General features: G+C 41.1%; 1 protein-coding gene across 3 annotated transcripts in view; it reads right to left on the bottom strand.

Moving 5' to 3' along the window:
• The window catches only part of LYST (lysosomal trafficking regulator), a 159,988-nt gene that overhangs the window by 8,538 nt on the left and 129,870 nt on the right, over positions 1 to 21,580 (bottom strand). For all 3 annotated transcript variants that reach the window (XM_039528956.1, XM_039528954.1, XM_039528955.1), the window contains exons 42-48: positions 18,580 to 18,736; positions 18,059 to 18,199; positions 15,973 to 16,190; positions 14,751 to 14,981; positions 12,734 to 12,923; positions 8,863 to 8,999; positions 7,137 to 7,235 (exon numbers count right to left, since the gene is read on the bottom strand). In XM_039528956.1, the coding sequence (XP_039384890.1) occupies positions 7,137 to 7,235; positions 8,863 to 8,999; positions 12,734 to 12,923; positions 14,751 to 14,981; positions 15,973 to 16,190; positions 18,059 to 18,199; positions 18,580 to 18,736 (1,173 nt within the window). The remainder of the gene's footprint in view (positions 1 to 7,136; positions 7,236 to 8,862; positions 9,000 to 12,733; positions 12,924 to 14,750; positions 14,982 to 15,972; positions 16,191 to 18,058; positions 18,200 to 18,579; positions 18,737 to 21,580) is intronic.

Genomic DNA, 21,580 nt, shown 5'->3' with positions numbered 1-21,580 from the left:
CAATGAATTTTCCCATAGCTCTTCTTTACTACCTCAGAGCACAGTAATAATCTAGGAATTTGGAAGAGGAAATAGGGCATACAATAGCTCTACTAAAAGATGAAAAGAGTCATCACAGAACAAAAAAGGAGAAAGAACTGGTAATAGATTTCACTCACAACATGCTAGTTATATATTCTCTGTCATTATCTCAGCAACAAATAGCAACATCCATCTCTGTGCTAGTTATACTGATTACTAGTCAGGACAAGATTGACCTTTAATAATCATAACATTTAGAGATGTTTCATCTAACCAATCACAAGAAAATGATAAACATATCCTCCTACTGTGTACTATAATACTTGCTAATAAGAATATCCAGTCTCTACATCCCCTCAGAGTAATGTTCATACTATTCATAGAAGTATGATCTGCCATTATTTTAGAATTTTAAGATCAGAACTAAAACAAGGTTTTTAATGGGAAAAGTGTCAAGCCAAGATTAATTTTTCTGCCTCATCTTTCCACTTCCCCCATCTAATTTGTCAGTTTTGTCCACCTTTTGCTGACACCTACATCTCTGGGACAGGGATTCTCTGTTATTTGTCTCTATGGTCCCTATCTCAATGGGGTCCAATCCTGGATTAGAGTTTCTAGGCACCATCATAATACATAGTACAAAATGATAATAATGGGAAAGGATGGAACTCTTGAACCAGATAATTTAATTTATTTGTGCTAATAAGTCATGCAACTATGACTTTTCATGCTATCCTCTATGCCTGAAACATACTTGTAAGTACTATGTGCCATGGAAGCTCTTGCCGCCTCCTTCAAATCTCTTAAGACTCATTTCTTCCATCTGTCCTTCCAATGCTGATGTTCACTTCACTACACTAATATAAACACTCTACTCACGATAAAATATTTTTAAAGTGGCATAGATATAAAAATAAATTGATTTAAAGTTGGTCATATATTTAAAATGCCCTCTTTCTGTGTTGGACTGGATGGCTGAGGTTAAGGCACTGGAGTGAGGGATTATACAATAGTTACCACACAGTTTCATCTATTCTCTCAAAAAGATATACAATAGGTTAAAATGTTTCCCTCTCTGTTAGCAAGAAAGCCCCAGATAGATTAGGAACAACTAAAGAGTGGAGCAACCTGCTTGCCCAACATCCAGAACCTCTTGGCTGAGGCCTTGTAAGGGTAGTGATTTGAGTGACTTCTCATAACAGTACTTTAGTGGGTTTTGGATGACAGACATTGACAATGCCTGGGAAAAAGTAGCAGACAAGAGCAGTTTGTCTGGACTTTTTCAAAACACAGAGATATGGGTCACTAGAACTCTGAAAGCAGGGCTCTCTAGACTCTTATGTCTGTCCATTAGCAACATCATACCTGTCTCCTTGCTTTAATGATTTACACATGAAGATTTGCCCTGATTGACACTTCCTGTACTGCATTTATAATAGGCTGTTCCACTACATCAGCACTCAGCTTGGGGGCTGACTACAGAACAGATGCTAGTAAACATGCTGGCATTCCCTATAGTCCTGTCTCAAGCAACTAACTAAACAACAGATGCTACAAAACTGGCAGCAAGGTCACATTGCCTGAGGTATACAGACGTGTCAGTGCTGAGGGATTCAGCAAACATGATCTCACAAGAGGACACCTGAGGAGCAAAGCAAAGAACTCCTATTCGCAGTTCTAAAGTGCCTTACAGCTGTCAAATACAAATTGCTAGTTTCTTTATTAGCATTTTTAAAACAAGTATTCTGTACAAAAAGTTTATTTCCTATTTTAGTTACCAAAAATGTAACCGATATTGCTTGGGGCTTTAAAACTTAATTGATCACAGTGGGTGGGCTTTCCTAGTGTGTGTGAGGCTTGAGCCACGAATTTCTGCAAAGTTTTAACCTTGATGCAGTGGAATCCTCCTCAATCTGCAGAGAGCACTTAGGCCTCTGTTGCTGCTCCTAGATTTATCAAGCAAAAGCAACATAACACAATACTGTGGCCAGTTTAAGTGCTGCTATTCAGAACCCTGTGGCCTAAGATGGACTGTCAAGAATTGTGTCAGCGATTCACTACTTCTTGGGAAAAAAAGTTACAAACTACTGAAGAGGCTGATTCACAGAAAAGACAACTTAAAACAGAAGGTAAAATCCTGGCTCCATTACAGTTCCATTCTATTTTATATCCTAGTATCTGAGCATCTTCCATCAACGCATGAAGCGATATGACTAACATCTGTCACACGTTATTTAGTCTCATCACTGGGGAAAAGGTGTGCAGAGGAGTGTTTTGGTAAGGATTTTTTTTTAAAATTATTTAATACATGAAGTTATATGTCTATCTTAGAGAAGGCAAGGTCAGAGAAGCATGCCTTGCACTTAGAGCAGAATGTGGTAAGGTTTGCAAGAGTCCTTAGTTCCTGTGAGAGTTTGTGCCAGTCTCTTACTGGCCCCCAAGAAAGTTCTGTCTTCTGCACAAATTGACTTTAACCTTATTATAAAAAGCTCCATTGTACCACAGGACTAAAGCTGTTGATCGTGGTCTTCATTCCAGAGCTTTAGGTAATATTTTCGATACTCTGGGCCCAGGCCACTGAGTGCCTTGAAGCTAAGGATCAAGACCTTGAACCTGACTTGATGTTCTCTGGTAAGCCAGTGTAGAGAATGGAGGACAGGTTTAATCTGTTTGTGGTAGCTAGTGTATTGAGGTGTGCTGCAGGGTTCTGTACTAATTGGGGTTTCCAAAGTACTGAAGGCTTCATGCCCACATATACCACAGTTAGGTACTGCAGCCAAAAGACGATGAAGATGTGAATAACTGAATCCAGGTCACTGTTCATCAGGATGGGGGAGCATCTCCTAACCAACTGGAGATGATAGAAAGCATTACTTATGGATAGAGCTGGGCAAAGTTTTTGGGAAATAGTTTATTTGCTGAAAAATGCAGTTACAGTCAACACAAAAACTACTTACAAATTTTTGTCCTGTTCACCAAACAGTTTAGAATAAACAGCTTAGTGGTCAGGGCACTCACATATGATATGGGACATCCAAGTCTAGTCTCTGCTCCAAGGGCTATAATTATTCATAAGAAGCTTCAACAGGATTCAAAAAGTTCCATACCTGAATATTACATAGTCTAGTGGTTAGGGCACTCTCCTGAGGGGTGGGAACTCATGTTCAAATCCTCTCCATGTCAGGGAGAAGAAGAATTGAACCAGGTGAGTTTCTTCACTACTGACCTAAAGAGGCAGCTTCCTCCTCCACCCATCCCATTCCTATGTGTTATGTCAAAAGTGCCCCAAATTGAAAAATTATTTCATCCCAGATGTTCAATTCTCTGACCAGATACCAAAAAATCTGTTTCCAGGTCAACCCAAAAAGTGTTTTGTTTTTGCAGTTTTTTGGAATTGCCAGCAAAATGAAAAATCTATTTATCTACGATAAGGCCATTGCGGAGAAACTAAATTAATTCTTTGCATTGGTCTTCACTGTTGAGGCTGTGAAGGAGATTCCCAAACCTGAACAATTCTTTTTGGGTGAAAGATCTGAGGAACTGTCCCAAATTGAGGTGTCATTAGAGGTGGTTTTGGAACAAATTGATAAACTAAATAGTAATAAAAGTCTCCAGGACCTGATGATATTCACCCAAGAGTTCTGAAGGAATTCAAATGTGAAATTGCAGGACTACAACTATCATCTGTAACCTATCATTTAAATCAGCTTCTGTACCAAATGACTGGAGAATAGCTAATGTGATGCCAAATTTTAAAAAGGCCTCCAGAGGTGACCCTGGCAACTACAGGCCAGTAATCCTCATTTCAGTACCAGGCAAATTGGTTGAAACTATTGGAAAAGAACAAAATTGTCAATACAGATGAACATAATTTGTTGGGAAATAGTCAACATAGTTTTTGTAAAGGGAAATCATGCCTCACCAATCTACTAGAATACTTTTGGGGAGGGGAGGTCAACAAGCATGCGGACAAAGGAGATCCAGTGGATATTGTGTATTTAGATTTTCAGAAAGCCTTTGACAAGGTCCCTCACCAAAGGCTCTTAAGCAAAATAAGCAGTCATGGGATAAGAGGGAAGGTCCTCTTTTATTTGGTACATCTCCAATTATAATCTCCTAGAACTGGAAGGGACCTTGAAAGGTCATCGAGTCCAGCCCCCTGCCTTCATTAGCAGGACCAATTTTTGCCCCAGATCCCTAAGTGGCCTCCTCAAGGATTGAACTCACAACCCTGGGTTTAGCAGGCCAATGCTCAAACCACTGAGCTATCCCTCTCCTCCCCTGAGGGAGGGAGGGATGGATGGATGGATGGATGGCTAGCTCTCATGGATTGGTAACTGGTTAAAAGATAGGACACACAGGGCAATAATAAATGGTCAGTTTTCAGAATGGAGAGAGGTAAATAGTGGTGTCCCCCAGGGATCTGTACTGGGCCTAGTCCTATTTAACATGTTCATAAACGATCTGGAAAAAGATTTGCAAAATTTGCAGATGATACAAAACTACTCAAGATAGTTAAGTCCCAGGCAGACTGCGAAGAGCAACAAAAGGATCTCACAAAACTGGGTGACTGGGCAACAAAATGGCAGATGAAATTTAATGTTGATAAATGCAAAGTAATGCACATTGGAAAACATAATTCTAACTTATACAATGATGGGGTCTAAATTAGCTGTTACCACTCAAGAAAGAAATCTTGGAGTTATTGTGGATAGTTCTCTGAAATCATCCACTCCATGTGCAGCGGCAGTCAAAAAAGCAAACAGAATGTTGGGAATCATCAAGAAAGGGATTGATAAGAAGACAGAAAACGTCATATTACCTCTATATAAATCCATGGTATGCCCACACCTTGAATACTGCTTGCAGATGTGGTCGCCCAATCTCAAAAAACATATATTGGAATTGGAAAAGTCTCAGAAAAAGGCAACAAAAATATTAAGGGTATAGAATGGCTTCCATATGAGGAGAGATTAATAAGACTGGGACTTTTCAGCTTGGAAAAGAGGCGACTAAGAGAAGATATGATAGAAGTCTATAAAATCATGAGTGGTATAGAGAAAGTAAATAAGGAAGTGTTATTTACTCCTCAGAATAGAAGAACAAGGGGCCACCAAATGAAATTAATAGGCAGCAGGTTTAAAACAAACACAAGAAAGCATTTTTTCACGCAACACACTGTCAACCTCTGGAACTTCTTGCCAGAGGGTGTTGTGAGGGCCAATACTATAAAGGGATTCAAAAGGGAGCTAGATAGCTTCATGGAAGATAGCCATTGATGGACCTATTAGCCAGGATGCGCAGGAATGGTATCCCTAGCCTCTGTTTACCAGAAGCTGGGATTCGGTGACAGGCATGGATCACTTGATGATAACCTGTCTGTTCGTTCCTTTGGAGCACCTGCCATTGGCCACGGTCAGAGGACAGGATACTGGGCTTGATGGACCTTTAGTCTGCCCCAATATGGCCGTTCTTATATTATTTGCCCAGCTCTACTGACAGATGGTGTGTATGCAACAGCTTAGTGTCATCAATGAATTCAAGTGCTCTCCTCTAAGCTACAGACTGAATTGACCAATTGTGGGTGTGCACCTTCAACTGAAGGAGCTCGCACTGTGGTTGCAAACTTTTCAAAGTACTTTCCTCTGCTCACCAGCATCATTTCTGTATTGCTTGGGTTCCACTTCAGCCAGCTTATTCTTCACCCTTGAGCTGATCCCATCCAAGCACTGCACCATCTTGGTGTCTGATATTGTTGTATGTGGTGAAGAATAGTCTGAACTTTGTGTTATCTGCATATTGCTGATACTTGAGTTCATGTTATCTGACCAGTTTGCCTGGTGGGTGAATGTAGATGTTCAACAGGCACTGGGACAAAATTGATTCCTGTTGGACTTCACAAGGGAGGGGTCTGGTGGCAGAGGTGCTATTTTCCCATCCCTACTCATTGGGTTGTCTCTCAAGGAAGGACTCAAGTCACTTCAGTGCATCATCGTGGACCCCTGCCACATCTTAGGCAAGACAAGTTTAGGTAGTGCATGGCTGACAGTGTCAAATGCTACAGAAACGTCCAGTGGAATGAGAATGGATGTCTTCCCTTTAGCCATCAATGCCATTAAACCTGTTTCAGTTCCATGACCTGGCCTGAATCCAGATTATGCCACATCTAGAGTATTAACTTCAGTACAGACGCTCCCTGGGTTATGCAAGACCCGACTTATGCAAATTTGCACTTACGGGAAAAGTTCCATAAGCCAGAAATAGGCTTTTCGAGTTGCGGAAATTTTTGCGTAATGTACAGGTATACGACTTATGCAAAATTCGAGTTATGCAAGGCTTTCCGGAACAGAACAACTGCGTAAGTCGGGGGGCATCTGTAAGGTGAGCTTGTAGTTGGAATTTGGCTAGCTTCTCTAAGCTTGCTCAGGAACAGGAGGTTGGACAAGTCTCCCATTGACTTCAAGGGGGCAAGGATTTACTCAGAGAATCCCCTTCTCCTTTCTACAGCAGTTAGAGGGTAAGGTGGAGATTCAAATTTATCAGCCATCTACTAGTCAGGGGTGGATAGAAGAGCAATGTCCAGACATGGCACTTTGGTACCTGGAGAAGATACTGGAGTTTCTGTGAGAGGGGCTGGCCTTCCCCTTTGTCAGGGTGCCCTGAGTAGTGGTATCCCCTCTTTCTGATCTCTCATGTCTGCATCTGGACAGCAGATTTATTCCTTTGGACAGTAAGTGTCTGGAGTCCTGATGGTGATGTACTAGTAACTAAGTATAGTCCTCAAACACAACAAAAATCAGCATTTGCGTTGAAAGTAAAATAGGGTGGGAAAATCGTTTATTTTTCTTTAAAGGTGGAACGATGGGGAAGAGAAAAGTTGGGCACCATTCAAATGCTTATTAAAATGCAGAATTCAAAATTTAAATTATTGTTAAAATGTATATGATAGGGTACTTTGAAAGCCTCTTAGTTAAAAAAACTCTAAATAATACAAGGCAGTTTTAACAATACAAGTCTAGTTTTAAGGAGTGGAGTAAACAACAGCAAGAATAAGAAAAGAAAAATAATGTAATATAGCTAAATTCTTAATTATAAATCCTGTCTGATATACTTACCATATTGCTAGAGAATCTGTTCATATATGCTGTGATGACACCAGATTTGCTACCTGTAAAAAGCTGGCAACTGTCTGGTACCCAAGCACAACTTGTTACCTTGGAGAAAAAAAAAAAAGAGCCAGAGAAAATTAAGTACTATTTTAAATACATTCTATTTCATTATACCTAGCTATTTTATCAAATCTGTTTTTGTAGGTTTTCCTAAGAAAAACATGCAATAAATAAAATACTTGACCCAGAATGAAAGCCCAAGAGCAGTTTAATAAATCTGCAGCAGGTCATATATTTTGCATAGTTAAAGTTAAAATTATGGGTGAAATTATGTGGCGCATCTCTAAGATACATAGCACAAAACTCTCAGCTCAAAGGGATGGAGGTACGTGTTAAGGTAACTTTCTGACCTCCTGATTCTGGGCTGCTCTGCTGGCTGGAGACGCCCTGGCGTAATTTGGACAGTCCTATGAGTCTGTGTGTAAGTTATGGCAGCCTCCCAGGGCTGCATGCTTTGTCCCCATCCCTGATGCACCCCTCTTGCACATGCCCTATATTAGAGTTTGCAAGGTGGTCTTTGGAAAATATTCTTACTGCTGTCCTTCATGGTACCTTTGCTGGAAGAATCATATCACAGTCAGATGCAGGGCTGTCAGAGCACCTTTATGCAGTTCTGACTCTTAGGTGGTATAAAGAGGCCAGTGTGGGGTGAGGGTCTCTGACTTCTTCCATTTTGTCTTTAATCAACATTTTTGACACTACAAACCGTAGAACCAACAAGGAGGCACTTATTCCGCACCCCACACATACCAATATTTTAAGCCACCTATGATCTTCCCTACTCTTGTTCTCAGCCTAGAAACAAATTGTTTGGAAAGTTCTATAAACTCATGATGACATTTCCAATAATGGTTTTTCTGCCAGGATAGAAGAGCAGAATCTGAAGCAGATTTTGGGAGCCAAGAGATTGAAGAGGAAAATTTAGTGGAGAAGTAAGAAAGAGGGATATTTGGTGGATGGAAATGGAGGAAGAACCACCAAAAAGGTATAAAAGGGTTTTTTTTGGGGGAGGGGGGGAAGTGGGGGCATTTTGGAGAGCTTGGAGGGGCTCATCCAAAAATGGGTATGCCCCAGAAAACAAATGTGGCATTTAGCGTAATTCCTAGACAGACACAAGCGAAATACTAATCAGCAAAGCAAATGAGTGCAGCTGAGTTTAAACTTGGGAAGTTTGTCTCCCCCACTCCATTACATGTTTTTTCAAGAACTGATTGAAATCCTTATGATTACATAATAAAGAATGTCTTCAAGGACAAGGTGATGGTGACATTGATAACGGGCTACAGAGCCTTACATCTCTGTCACTGGTTCAAGCATGAACAAGATAGTGAGCAACTAAAGACAATGTTATCTGATGACATATATTAAGGGACGTAGGGGATCCACCTTAGTTCCTACTGGATATGTGCCCACATCACATTGAGCACCCTGCTGGCATTTTCAGAGACTCTAAGGATTACATGGGCATGGATGCTAAACCTTGCATTGTTAGAAACTGTTCCCCAACAGTAAAGGTGCAGTGCACTGGGGTTAAAGTGATCAGGAATGGTGCTGGAAGGTGGTGGAAAGCTGTGCATGTTCTCTATTAAAAATATATTTCAGTGATGTCATATAGAGCACCTTTTACAAATGAATTAACTTAACAATCAGAAATACGTTTAAAGAGTTTTACCTGATGCAACTGTGAACTCTGTATAAAATTTATTGGAGGTTCACTTTGCTTGCTTTTTAGTCTTAAAATGTTATCAGCATATCCCCAACTCAGAATGGCTGACCACTGGATATCTGTACTGTGCATGCTTCTCACACCTGCAGGAAAGGCATTATAGGTTGTGTGTCAAGTATGTTGTCACAGTTTCAGGGTTACTGCACCTTTGCCACCCCCCTCTCCAGTCTTCATTGAGGGCATGCACTTAAGTTTTTAGGCTTCCAGCCACCATCTGGTGCAGAGATTCAGGTCTCTGCCCCTTCAGACTGGGGGCTTAGGCTTACAGGCCCTCTGCACCTCACTGCAATTTCCCAGCAGGTCTGACTGGGATCCAGCACCTGTGGTTAACTCTTTCTCCAGGGGCTAAAGCAGTGTACACCAGCTACCAAACAGCTTTCACAAAGCAAACTGCATTTATATGCTTAGGGCAAAAGCATTACAGAAAAAAATATAAAAAACTATCAAAAAAGCTAGACACATACTAAAAGCTTACCAGAGGTCACCCCAACTCCTGCATAGGGCACTGGCAGGTGCCAGTCTTTCAAACCACATAAATGGGTTTGCTCCCTTGGTCCCAAGTTCCTGTCAGCTTTTAGATGGATCAGGAATCAGAACCCAACTGGACAGGCAGCTGTTTCTTTAAACAGCTCAGGCCATTATTCTCCATCTCTGAGAACAGGTAATCACCAATCAATGGCCCTCTCCTCAGGGTGTAGCTTAAAATATCTGGATTTTTGCATAATGGGGGTTGTGGAATTTACATTAACCACTTGCCAGGGATTCCCCAGGAAACCCACTTAAACACTTATTGTCCCCAAATTCATGTCTGTCTGGCACATTTCAACATAGTCATCTGAACTCCTTACACTTCCCAGGTCTCACAACGTCACGTGTGATTACATAATCGAGCATTTTGGCAGCTATTTATTAAAATCCACAGTTAATATACAACATGCATCTGGCTTTATTAGGCTAGGATACAATGACCAAAGTTTTTAAAAATGGGTGTCTCCAATTAGGCTCCTTCATCCATCTTTAGGATCCTAAATAAAGTGGCCTGATTTTCAAAAGTGCTGAGCATTAGAGCTCATTGACATTTTTCAAAGTCTGCCATTTTGACAAAAGTTTTCATTGATATTTTGAATTTGGAGAGGGGAAAAAACAACAATTTTTGTGAATATTTCTGTGAAAATTAGGTGCTATTTTTTGACCACTTCTACTTGCTTCCCTGGGAAATCGCTGAAAACACACCACTTCTGAAAGAGAGGCAACTTATTTTAGGTGCCTGTGGACTTCAGAGCCTAATTTGGTTCTTATTGTTGAAAATCCTGGCCAGTAAAATGTTTTAATGCAAGAGAGGCAATTATTAAAACCCATTTGTACATATATCAATAGGCTTTAATTCCATTGAGTTAACCTGACAACAAAGCCTTCTGCCTTACAGTTCTACTTCTGTTTCCTTTACTCATCCTCCATTTCATCCTCCAACAACTATTCCTTCACTTCTCCCTCCTGCTGCTCTTCTACTCATCTACTTGTTCACCAACACTCTGCCCTTCTGGATACGTTGGCAAAGAAAGTTACCTGCCTTTCCCTAACTGTTGTTCTTCGAGAGGTGTTGCACATGTCCATTCCATTCATAGGTACTGACTCCGTGGGTATTCCAGGGCTGGAGCACCCATGGAAAAAATTAGTGGGTGCTTAGCACCCACTGGCAGCCAAGCTCCCCCTCCCTCCCGCCAGCAGCCCTGCTGATCAACTCCTCCTCCTCCCTCCCAGTGCCTCCTGCCTGCTGCAATCAACTGTTTTACAGCATGCAGGAGGCGCTTGGAGGGAGGAGGAGAGCGGGGACGGGGCGTGCTCAGAGGAGGGGGTAGAACTGGTCAAGAAGGGGTAGAGCGGGGGTAGAAAGAGGTGGAGCGGGGTCTTGGGGAAGAGGGTGGGTGGGGACACCTGTGATTCCACACTATGTGAGCACGTGCCCAGCACACTTTTGTCGGAGATTTTTTCCCCTAAGCAGTACAGACTGGGGCCGCTTGAATGCCCTCTGCCACTGCATGCAGGTATAAAGGGTGGAACCACTACCGACCCACCTTAGTTTTTTCTTACTTGAAAGGCTCTGATAGAGAGGGGAAAGAGGGTGGGTAGTAGAATGAACATGGGCAACACATCTTGAAGATCAACAATTATGGAAAGGTAGGTAACAGTTTCTTCAAGTGATTGCACATATCCATTCCACTGTAGGGGGACTCACAAGCAGATCGGTCTGGAGGTGGGCCCAAAGTTTATTTGAACAGCAATTGTAGAACAGCAAGCCCAAATCTGGCATCATTCCTGGAATGAATGGCCAAAGCAGTGGTCCCCAACCTTTTCATCTGGCGGGTGCCAGACAAAGGACCGTGGCGGCGGTCAAGCCAAATTTCTGCAGCATTTCGGTGGTGACACCTCTCAATGACATCACTTGTCGGCGGCAAGCAGTGTCATCGAGAGGCGTTGCCGCCAAAATGCTGCAGAAATTCAGCGGCATTTTGGCAGATGCTCAACCGCCAGCCAGGACACGGGCGCATTTAGATGCTCCCGCGGGCGCACCGCGTTGGGGACCCCTGGGCTATAGTATAATGAGAAGCAAAGGTGCGTGGACAAACAAGTTGTCGTTTTGCAAATGTCAGGAATAGGAACTTGTGCCCAGAAAGTCACAGAAGCTTAAGAGGAAACCAGGTGTCCACCACCACAACGAACAATTGTGATCATGACACCTAAACAATTTAGTCCAGCCCAGGTAAAAAAACACTACAGCTCTTCTGATGTCTAAAAATGGTGGAGCGTCTCTTCATCTCTGTGAGTATGAGGTTTTGGGAAGAATGGTGGCGAACAGATTGCCTGATTAATGTGAAAGTTGTAAACTATCTTTTTCAGGAATTTTGGGCAAGGGTGAAGGTAAACCTTGTCCTTATAGAAGGCTGTATAGGGAGGCTCTAATACCAGAGTTCATAGAATCTCAGGGTTGGAAGGGACCTCAGGAGGTCATCTAGTCCAACCCCCTGCTCAAAGCAGGACCAAACCCAACTAAATCATCCCAGCCAGAGCTTTGTCAAGCCTGACCTTAAAAACCTCTAAGGAAGGAGATTCCACTACCTCCCTAGGTAACCCATTCCAGTTCTTCACCACCCTACTAGTGAAAAAGTTTTTCCTAATGTCCAACCTAAAAAATGACCCCTTCAAGGACTGAACTCACAACCCTGGGTTTAGCAGGCCAAGGCTCAAACCACTGAGCTATCCCTCCCCCCAAGAGTTCTCAACTTTTTAAATGAGGAATGAGGGAAGAACTTACAGTAGCAAAGCTATAATTGCTCCAACAACCGTCATTGGTGGTAAGAAGGAACTGAGGAAATTTGGGGGCAGCTCTCCTCTTTATATCTGCACACAGTGCCATATAGCAGCAGAGCGTGTTTATGTCCCCTGACAGGTACCGTGGGGGGGGGGGGGAGGAATCTCCAACAACCATGTGCTGAGTGCGCCCTCAGCTACAGTGGAATGGACATATACAATCACTTGAAGAATTGTAGGTTTCTAGAGTTCTGATATTTAAAAAACATCGAGTTATTTTAACGAAAATACCAAACTAATTGATAAGAATTCTTGAAATCCAGCACCTTTATTAAAAATTTACTTAATTTTATTTACAATCCTTAGCAGAATAAGATTAATACTCTAGCAGAGTGCTCAAGTTTGCAGAGTGGCAGTATAAAAATCTAGCACGATTATGACTGGGCAACTAGTTAAGTTTTTCCAGTGTACAGGGTAAACATGAAACTGATTTCTGGGGCTTCCTTACCTTGCTCTTTGCTGTATATCATCAAAAGGCAGAACTTTTGGGACAAACCACAGATGGCCCTAGTTGGCAGAGCCTGCAGAGAGCCAAACCTTTCTCCATGTGGCTGGCTGAAGCAAACAACTGGATCTGGAGCACTTGGGGAACCTACGTATTCCCCCCACTTTAAACCTTTTATCCAAGGCAAAGGACTCTAGAACAAAGACAAATAAAATGCCAATTAAAATAGTCAGTGTAACAGAGCAATGCTATTTTATATGAGGAAAAAGTGCATTATAAATAAGACTCCTATAAATGATCCTAGTCTTGTGGTGCTTTATATGACAGGGTCTATACTTTACTCTGTTATAAAGAAAAATAAAATTATGGAAAAAGGCAATTTAATGTCATATGCCAAGATATGAATTTCAAGTGAGTTCTATTTATTCAGAGACACAAGGTAGGTGAGATAATATCTTTGATTCTGCCAACTTATTTATTCAGGTCAGTTATTTATGGGCTTGACTAGAAAACTGGTAACTTGCAGGGTTCAAGTAACAAAGTAAGGTGAAACATCAGTTTTCCATTTCTATAAACATGGGCCAAATTCCCAATTAGCTTTTAGAGAAAATAAGTGTCTGAAGTGAAGGAGGCATTTTCCCACAAAGGATGCTAAACTAGACAAAATGTTGATACAGATTGTCCACCACCTCATATTTCAACACTGGACCAAGAATTTACCATTCAAGGCATGTAACTAGCCAGCCAGCAAACAAACATTTAAGTGCAGTGCAAGTATTGGCTCTCTCTTTGTTTCAAGAAAGACTAATGCAAATTTATTCTACTTTTTAATATATCAAATACCGAAAATTAAAATATATTACAATGTAATTTTGCATTACTTCACTAATATTATAGATTTTCCCCATAGTATAGCATTAACAGTGAGGCGCAATCTAGGGATTAGAATGCTCTGAAGCATTCTATATCGACAAAGACCAGACAGCTGACATGTGGACTATACTGATCTAATATAAGAATTGTATTCGGTGCCTCCTGCACAATAAGCATATCTCAACGGTCCTGAATTTATTGGCCTCTCTCACATTTCAGTACTTTTATAGTTCCAAAAGAGTCATTCTGAGCCCTGATATTTTTAAGTTTAAAATTATATTTTATGGGTACTTAAAGTCACTTGTATACTAAAATGAACAGATTGGATTTTTTTAAAATGGTTATTGGCAGAAACCAGAAAGTAATTCATTTGATAACCTTGTTCAATACAGAAACAAAACTAATTTGCAACTTTCACATGTGTATTTACACATGGAAATTAGAGTGGTTGTTTTTCCATTAGTTCTTCCTAAATTTCAAGGGTGAGAAGAATGGTAATGAGGTTGTACTGAAAAATACTGACTCAAAAAAAGACAAAATTATCCTACAACAGAAGAACTGCTTAAAAACTTCTTCTTTACTTCAGTTTGCTTACTGACAAATATCAGATGAAAAAGCTTATTTTTCTTCTGCCCTAAATTTTGCAAAAGGTCTGAAGCAAAATGTCTTGAAGCTCATAGTCTACAGTAACAGATATTTACTAACCACAACACTTCCTACAGAAAGACACATGGGCATATACTGAAACAGTTTTGCCTCAGGCATGACAGACTATTTGGCGCTCTGTGGAGCAGAAAAAGCTCTTCCTTCCATTGTGCAGACAGAGAGAGAGAGAGAGAGAAGGAGAAAACTATTCCAGCCCAGCACCTTCCGCCCCCCACCTCCACCCCCTATACACTCAGAGTAGAGTCAGCAAGGACAGAAATTCACTGCCAGACAGTTCCTCCAGAAGCTTGGGCACTGCAAGTCATTGAGCCAGTTCTGCTCTGATCCACATAATCATGAAATGTCTTAAATGTGCTAATGCTTTTCATTAATACTCTGTAAATGCAGCCGTTTTGCTTAATTATTCAGATGTGTACATCAGGGTGCAGTAATTACAGCCTGTGAATGCTAATTGAGCAATCTTGTGAATCAAATTACATACTGGATATACTATTTCTTTAGCGTGCTCCCTGGTTTCTCTGAAAGCAAACTGCACTAATAACCCCATAGCAGCGGGAAGTTCTCCTTCTATTATGAGCCTGGATCCGGGTCTGCTGACATGCGCTGTGTGGAACAATTGACGAGGGGTTTGTCCATATGTTTTTATCATTGTTTCCAGGGCTCTTCTTTGAACTGGATCCTCAACAGCAGAAACATCCATCCCAAAGTAGGTCTAAAATGTAAAACAGCAAATACAAAATTTAAGTAAAGTTATCTTTGAAAAAAGTTTCCCAACTAAAACTGCACAAGCTTAGAGCCAGAGTCTTCAGCCCTTCTGTAATTGACTTCTGGATGCAAGAGAATTGCAGAACTACACCCTAAAGTGTTAAGGAAAACCATCATGAATCAAGGGGACTATATGATTGATACTTAAATACTCTATTTTACAATGAGCAATTAAATTACAGTGGTGAAACTCATAAGTGAGAGAGCCTGGCTGGACAAAGTCAGGCTGCTGCACTGCTAAAATGTAAGCCTTTCAAGGAATGCATTTTGAGACCTGAGAATGTACAACTTAGGAATTATTTTGAAATTGACACGTCCTTAGTCATCTTGTTCTCCTTTCACCACTGTCCTGAGTAAATCCAGAGGCTTTTGCAGTGTAATGCAGAGGCTTAACCATTTGTGATCCAAAGTTAAAGCCACTGCAGGGGTTTAGCTTAAATGGGACATTAATTGGGTAGCAGGTGATGAGTACAGTAAGGGACACAAATTATGATCGTGGAGGAGGGAATAGTACAAATGTTGTGCTCTCTAATCAGACACTTCACTTATCTCTGCTGCAGCCTTCGTTACAATCTGCCAAAGTAAAAAGCTTCTTTTTGATGGAAGATGAAACAAAAATACTGCATTTCTAGATATTATTGTAAACAACGACTAATTGTCCAATAGGCTTAAGTAGACATACATTGTGTGACAATTCCCTGCCTAGCTTTAGCCCTTGGAAAAATGATTTAAAATAGACATAATTGACCTTCATGTCACAAACCCTGAGATTTTACCAATTCTTCATTTAAATATTCAGTCTTTCCCTGTTCTTTGATAGTTAGCTATTTCAAGGGAATTTGCCTACAGCTGGATGTTTTCCAAGCAATCAGTCAAACCATCTCAGAGATCAAATAATTTTATACTATGAACAGATTACTTGACAAAAAGATACTTACAGCAGGATGGAAGACATTGATAGCTTGAACCGAAGCCTTGCCCTTTTGCTTATACCCAAACACTAAATCAATCCAGTTACAGATTGTCTGGGAGACGTGGTCAGACTCTAAAGCCTGACGATGAATCAGGATGAAGAGACGGGGATCATTACGAGCCCATGGGGGGAGATTGACATGGTTTACTCTTTCACCATTTTGACGCAGTCCAAAATCAAAACCTAGAAATGTAAAGAGGAGGGTTTATACGGTTTTATTATTTACCATTTATATTACTGTAGCACCTAGGAGCCCCAGTCATGAATGAGGACTCTATGGTGCTAGGTGCTGTACAAACATAAAACAAAACGTCAGTCCCAGCTCTACAGACAGATGGGGCAGTACAAGAAAACAGACAATATTTATCAGCAGATAGGCAGTGGTCTCAGCACACCAGCAGCCTAACAGTTCTTTTTTTAATATGCATCATGGAGAAGAGAAGTTTATGCCCAAGCATGAGGGACAACATGGCAGAAATCACAATTTTAGTATTTCAATTACAGCAACAGCAAAAGAAGGGAGGTCTTTGCAAGAGTTCTAGGTGTCCTGACACTTACTCATTCCTACAGTAGTATAATGAATCCAGCAGTGTTAAAAAACATTCAGATATGAACAAGGTAATTTGAATCAGCGAGTAACTAAGCTACAAAAAAAAAAAAAAAAAAAAAAAAAAAAAAGGAGCTTCTTTCTGCCTCCCACAGTGCCACTATCTCCAGGAATCTTCTCCAAAAACCTCATAAAAGAAGTGTTTTCTGTAGGATACCCAGAAAGTCCCCAAAATTTTGGTTGATCTATATTTAAAAAGAAATCTGCACCCATTTCACTCTGAGCAGCAATTTCAAAAGCCTTGTGACTCTATAGGCCTTTTCTGAATCTCTGCAGGGAAGTGTGCTTAAACACAGTTCTTGCTGGAAAGGTGATAACATGCTTCTGAACCCATGTAGAAATGATCTAACTATATTATAGAACTGTATACAGTAAGTGGGCTGGCAATATCCATGTGGAAAGCCATGTGATAAATTGAATAACCATGTACCTTAGTCTCACATGCACTCTGTACACTATATCCACTGGGACTACTAGCATTCCAATTCTCTTAGCAGCTTCAAACAGATGGTACTTTTTTGGGGGCCGGGGAGAGGGGTGAGGGGGAGGAGCACAAACCTTTCAAATCTCTGATATCCCCACTGTGCAACAGCCCTACCTGAGGTCCAGAATGGGCAATACTCTGCACTAACACTGCTTCTTGCTATAGTCACTGAAGGTCTGATCTCTCTACTTGAAGTCTTCTACGGATTCAGTAAACACACTTCCTTCACCATCCTCCATCACTGATCCTTTCCATTCCATTCTCGATGGTCAGTCACTCCTTCACATTCACCCCCGTCACTACCACCTAATTCCACCAGTTAAACTTAAATTATAACAAGGAAACACAAATAAAAAAGGCTCAATCTTACAAAATGCTGAACACTACTGTGAGATGTTGTGTGCCCTCAACTCCCAAAGGTTTTATTGGGCGTTGTTGGCACCCAGCACCATATTGGATCTAGTCACAAGTCCCTGGAGGACAGCATGAGGACAGTAAACTCTCTCAAAACAACTGACAGATTGTCAGAGCCTCCTGGGGAAACCCTAAAATATAACTAGCTGAAAAAAGTAAACAGATTTATTAGAAGCACAATACCCTCAATGGAAAGGAGCAGACGCTCTTTCAGTTATAAGAAACAGATTTTAAATGTCTACATTTACCAAACATCCTTGTCTGGATTAACTTTTATGGTTTTCTTGAAATCAAATAAGATTATGGCAGTACACCTCATGAGCATGAAGTCTGGGCTTGCAGAACTAACAAAAGTGGCAACAGTAGAGTTAATCTTAAGCCTCTGTGGCTAAAGATTCAAGATCTGGACCTGCCATGTTTCCCCTTCACAATCAATTTAAAAACATGGGGGGAAAAAACCTGATTATAACATGGAATTATCAGTTTCAACCCAGAGGCCCAATCCTTGTGCCTTTTTAGAGATCATTTTGGCACTGACTCATATACCTTCTCTGTTAACTAAAAACTCTGGAAGATAGAAAAATTCTGGGATAAGCTCCTTCACGTCAGTCATAGATTCATAGGAGGAGAGGCGCCAAGTTGTGTGGGTAGAATGAAAGGTTCTGTCTGGGATGTCAAAACTTTGATCTGCAAAGAAAAAATGAAACTGAGTTTATTACCTTGACAAGAGGAAAACATACAATACTGATTGCAGGTTGGTTACCTCAAAAAGTTCAAGTTCACCAACTTTGCTCGGCTGAGGCCTGAACATTTAGATCCCAATTGCTACATGTGAGATCTAGAGAGCCATAGAGAGCAGATTTTTTCTAACAGATCATAGAAGATGTACAGACATTTTTAGAAGATGTAGAGTTTTGTAAGATGCACAAAGAGTTCATGTACTACAGGTTCCCTTTATGAAAGCCACAAAAGGGTCCACTGTCAAGGTAGGTCAGATTTCTAAATTTACCACACTTGATAATTTCATTTTATTTTTCATTTGTCATTTTTAACAAAATTAATCTTACCTTGATAAGCTAAGAACATTTTAGTGAAAGGAGGCATTCTAACTAGAAAGTGAAGTACAGTTCCACTGTTGGAGTAATGAGATCCATAGTGATAAGGCTGCACAGGAGGCATTGGGTCATCCTCTCTAGCTCCTTTGCGGTACTCCTCTTCCAAATACTAGAAGAGAAAGAACAGGTAAAGCATGGGTGTTGTATCTTATCCAACATGCTACTTAAAAGCTATATTGCTAGGATACTATACTAAGGGCTTGGCTACACTTACAAATTTGCAGCGCTACAGCAGGGTGCGAAAACACACCCTCTCCAGCGCTGCAAATTGCGGCGCTGCAAAGCGCCAGTGTGGTCAAAGCCCCAGCGCTGGGAGCGCGGCTCCCAGCGCTGTACGTTATTCCCCACAGGGAGGTGGAGTACGGACAGCGCTGGGAGAGCTTTCTCCCAGCGCTGGCGCTTTGACTACACTTAGCGCTTCAAAGCGCTGCCGCGGCAGCGCTTTGAAGTGTAAGTGTAGCCAAAGCCTAAGAGATGCATCCTTCCAGCACTTCACTGGTGCTTTCTATCCAAGACAATTTCTGAAGAATTTAAGCTCTCATTTAGAAGAAAGGGCCTCACCTGGTGGGTTCCCCCCCACAGTTGTAAAAATAGCTGCTGTCTGAAGTAATTAGTTATTCATTTTTACCACACAATATTTTTCTGGAAGAGACCATTCCAATAACTGTTTCCAATACTTCAGGTTACATCTTTCAAAACATTAACCATGGTTTTCGGAAATTGTACTAACCATGGTTTGTCCTATTCTACCTCTGCAGTTAATTCTGCTCAACACTAATTCAGCTGCACCTGTTGGTTTAATCTTTTTTCAGAAATAGGTAACTTCTATAGTGTGGATCAGGTGCCATTTGACCTTTACAAAAAGGTAAAACTTGCAGGAAAGAGACATAATCCTGACTCTCATCCAAAAACTTATCTTTAGGGGTGGAAAATTTAAAGGGATAGTAAATATGAGTTTTTGTAGCAAAAGCTGCAGAAAAATCAGATCGAAGACATTTTCAGATGTGCCAAAGTGACTTAGGAGCCTACATCTTACATTCAAAAGAGGACTTGGGGCTAGATTTACAGAGATATTTAGACAGAGATGCAGATACATATCTTTGAAAATCTCAGTAGGTGCCTAAGTGAGTTTTATCCTAAATCGGTTTGAAACGGCCACTGAAAATATGGATGTCAGGTTCACTACACTAGAAAACCCATCATTCACATGCTTGAGTCCATACAGCAATCTAGTAATAAAGAATTGACATCACTATGGCAATGTACTGACTGACAATCTGCTAGATCATTTTACATAAATATTGAATGAAGAGGAAACAGTGCCATACATCGATGGTTTCCATCAAAATTTCATTTTAAAAATATCAATTCAACCACAAATGACAGTGCATATGCACACACAAGCTTTTAAGCAACAAACCACCTGACTTTCACAATATATTGCTTTAGTTATAAATACTGTTCTTGCTGTCCAGGAACGCTGTGGTGTCATAATGTGGGATTTTCACACTAAACTTAAAATCAAAACAAGTTCATACACACACTTGTCAAAGCACACTCCAGATCTTGAAGCAAATCTAAATGAAAGGCCCACGTGTAAATGCTTTCCAGCCCCATCAAGTCATTCGCTATGGACTTTAATGGGGGGGGCAGGAACAAGATACATTTGTTGACATGGTCACTATGACTGCACCTCATATTCGTCATAGTATTATAATAATATGGTTATGGCATAATTATGATGCATTTTGTGCAAGATAAGTCATGTGAGGTGTCATTGGAAAAGTTATGATTTGCTGAATAAGATTATCCTATTTGTCCGCATGCATCATTTTTGTATCTGAAGTTATAAACACTATTTATCTGTACTTCAAATGTAATTATGCATGGGTAACACCCACTAGGCAAGATGCTTTCAGTCTAGATAGTTGGTTTGGAAGGGCCTATTCAGGGCAATGAGCCATTAGGGAAAACAACAGGTCTTAGGAGAAGCTTATCTCCCCCTCCCTCCCACTCCCACCCCCAACCCGGTGAGCCTTCCTGGGAATGCTCCAGACAGCCTGTAAGTAATGGCTGCTATGACTCTACAAGGACATGCGACCAGGCCACATGATTCTAGACTCCATCTTGGGATGTCAGTATTTTTCCACAGACCAGTCTGGGAACCAAGTTTTGAAACAAAGGGCTCCCGTCATATGCTAAAGCTATATAAGGCAGGGAGTGGCATCATCTGTAGTTCTTCACTCCACACAAAGGAAGATGCCTGGAAACACCTGAGGAACAAAGACTAAACTGGAAGATGTGCTGGACCAAGGCTAAATGGATTTCTAGCCTGTGTAAGACAGACCTGGGGATTCCAAGCTGTAGAGCAAGTGCAGCTTATCCCATAAGAATCTGCAGCCCGCCTGTATCATCAGACAGGATGAGAATTTGCTGGTTCGTATCCTATCTTTCTAGTATCTTAGACTTAGTATGTGGTTTTTTTTAATTTACTACATAATCGGCTTTGATCTGTTTGCTATCACTTAAAAAAAATCTATCTTTTGTAGTGAATAAACTTATTTTATGTTTTAATCCAAACCAGTGAGCTTTGACTGGAGTGCTTGTGAAAAATCTCTGCTTGGTTACCACAAGTGTACATTGCTCTCTTCACACTGAAGGAGAGGCACACCGGGTATTAAACCCATATACTGGCCAGATTTGACCAGGGCAGGACAGTACTGCTCTGGGGTCTTAGGCTGGGAAGCTGGTGGTTAGAGAGCCTGTGTGTAACTGCAGCTGGGTGTGACCCTATCTATGTGAATACTGGTGAAAGTGCAGGCTGGAGGACTTTGCAGCTTGTCACAGCACTACAGTGTGAGGGGGAGCCCAGGCTGGTGGGTCAGAGGGCTCAGTTCCAGGTGGCACCTCGGGGGGGAAATCAGTCACAGTCATCATAACAAACACTTGGTAG

This window comes from Mauremys reevesii, linkage group 3 (genome assembly GCF_016161935.1).
Source record: "Mauremys reevesii isolate NIE-2019 linkage group 3, ASM1616193v1, whole genome shotgun sequence".
Classification (NCBI taxonomy): Eukaryota; Metazoa; Chordata; order Testudines; family Geoemydidae; genus Mauremys; species Mauremys reevesii.
The sequence above is the reverse complement of the archived record's forward strand: the minus strand, read 5'-3'. Positions and strand labels throughout refer to the sequence as shown.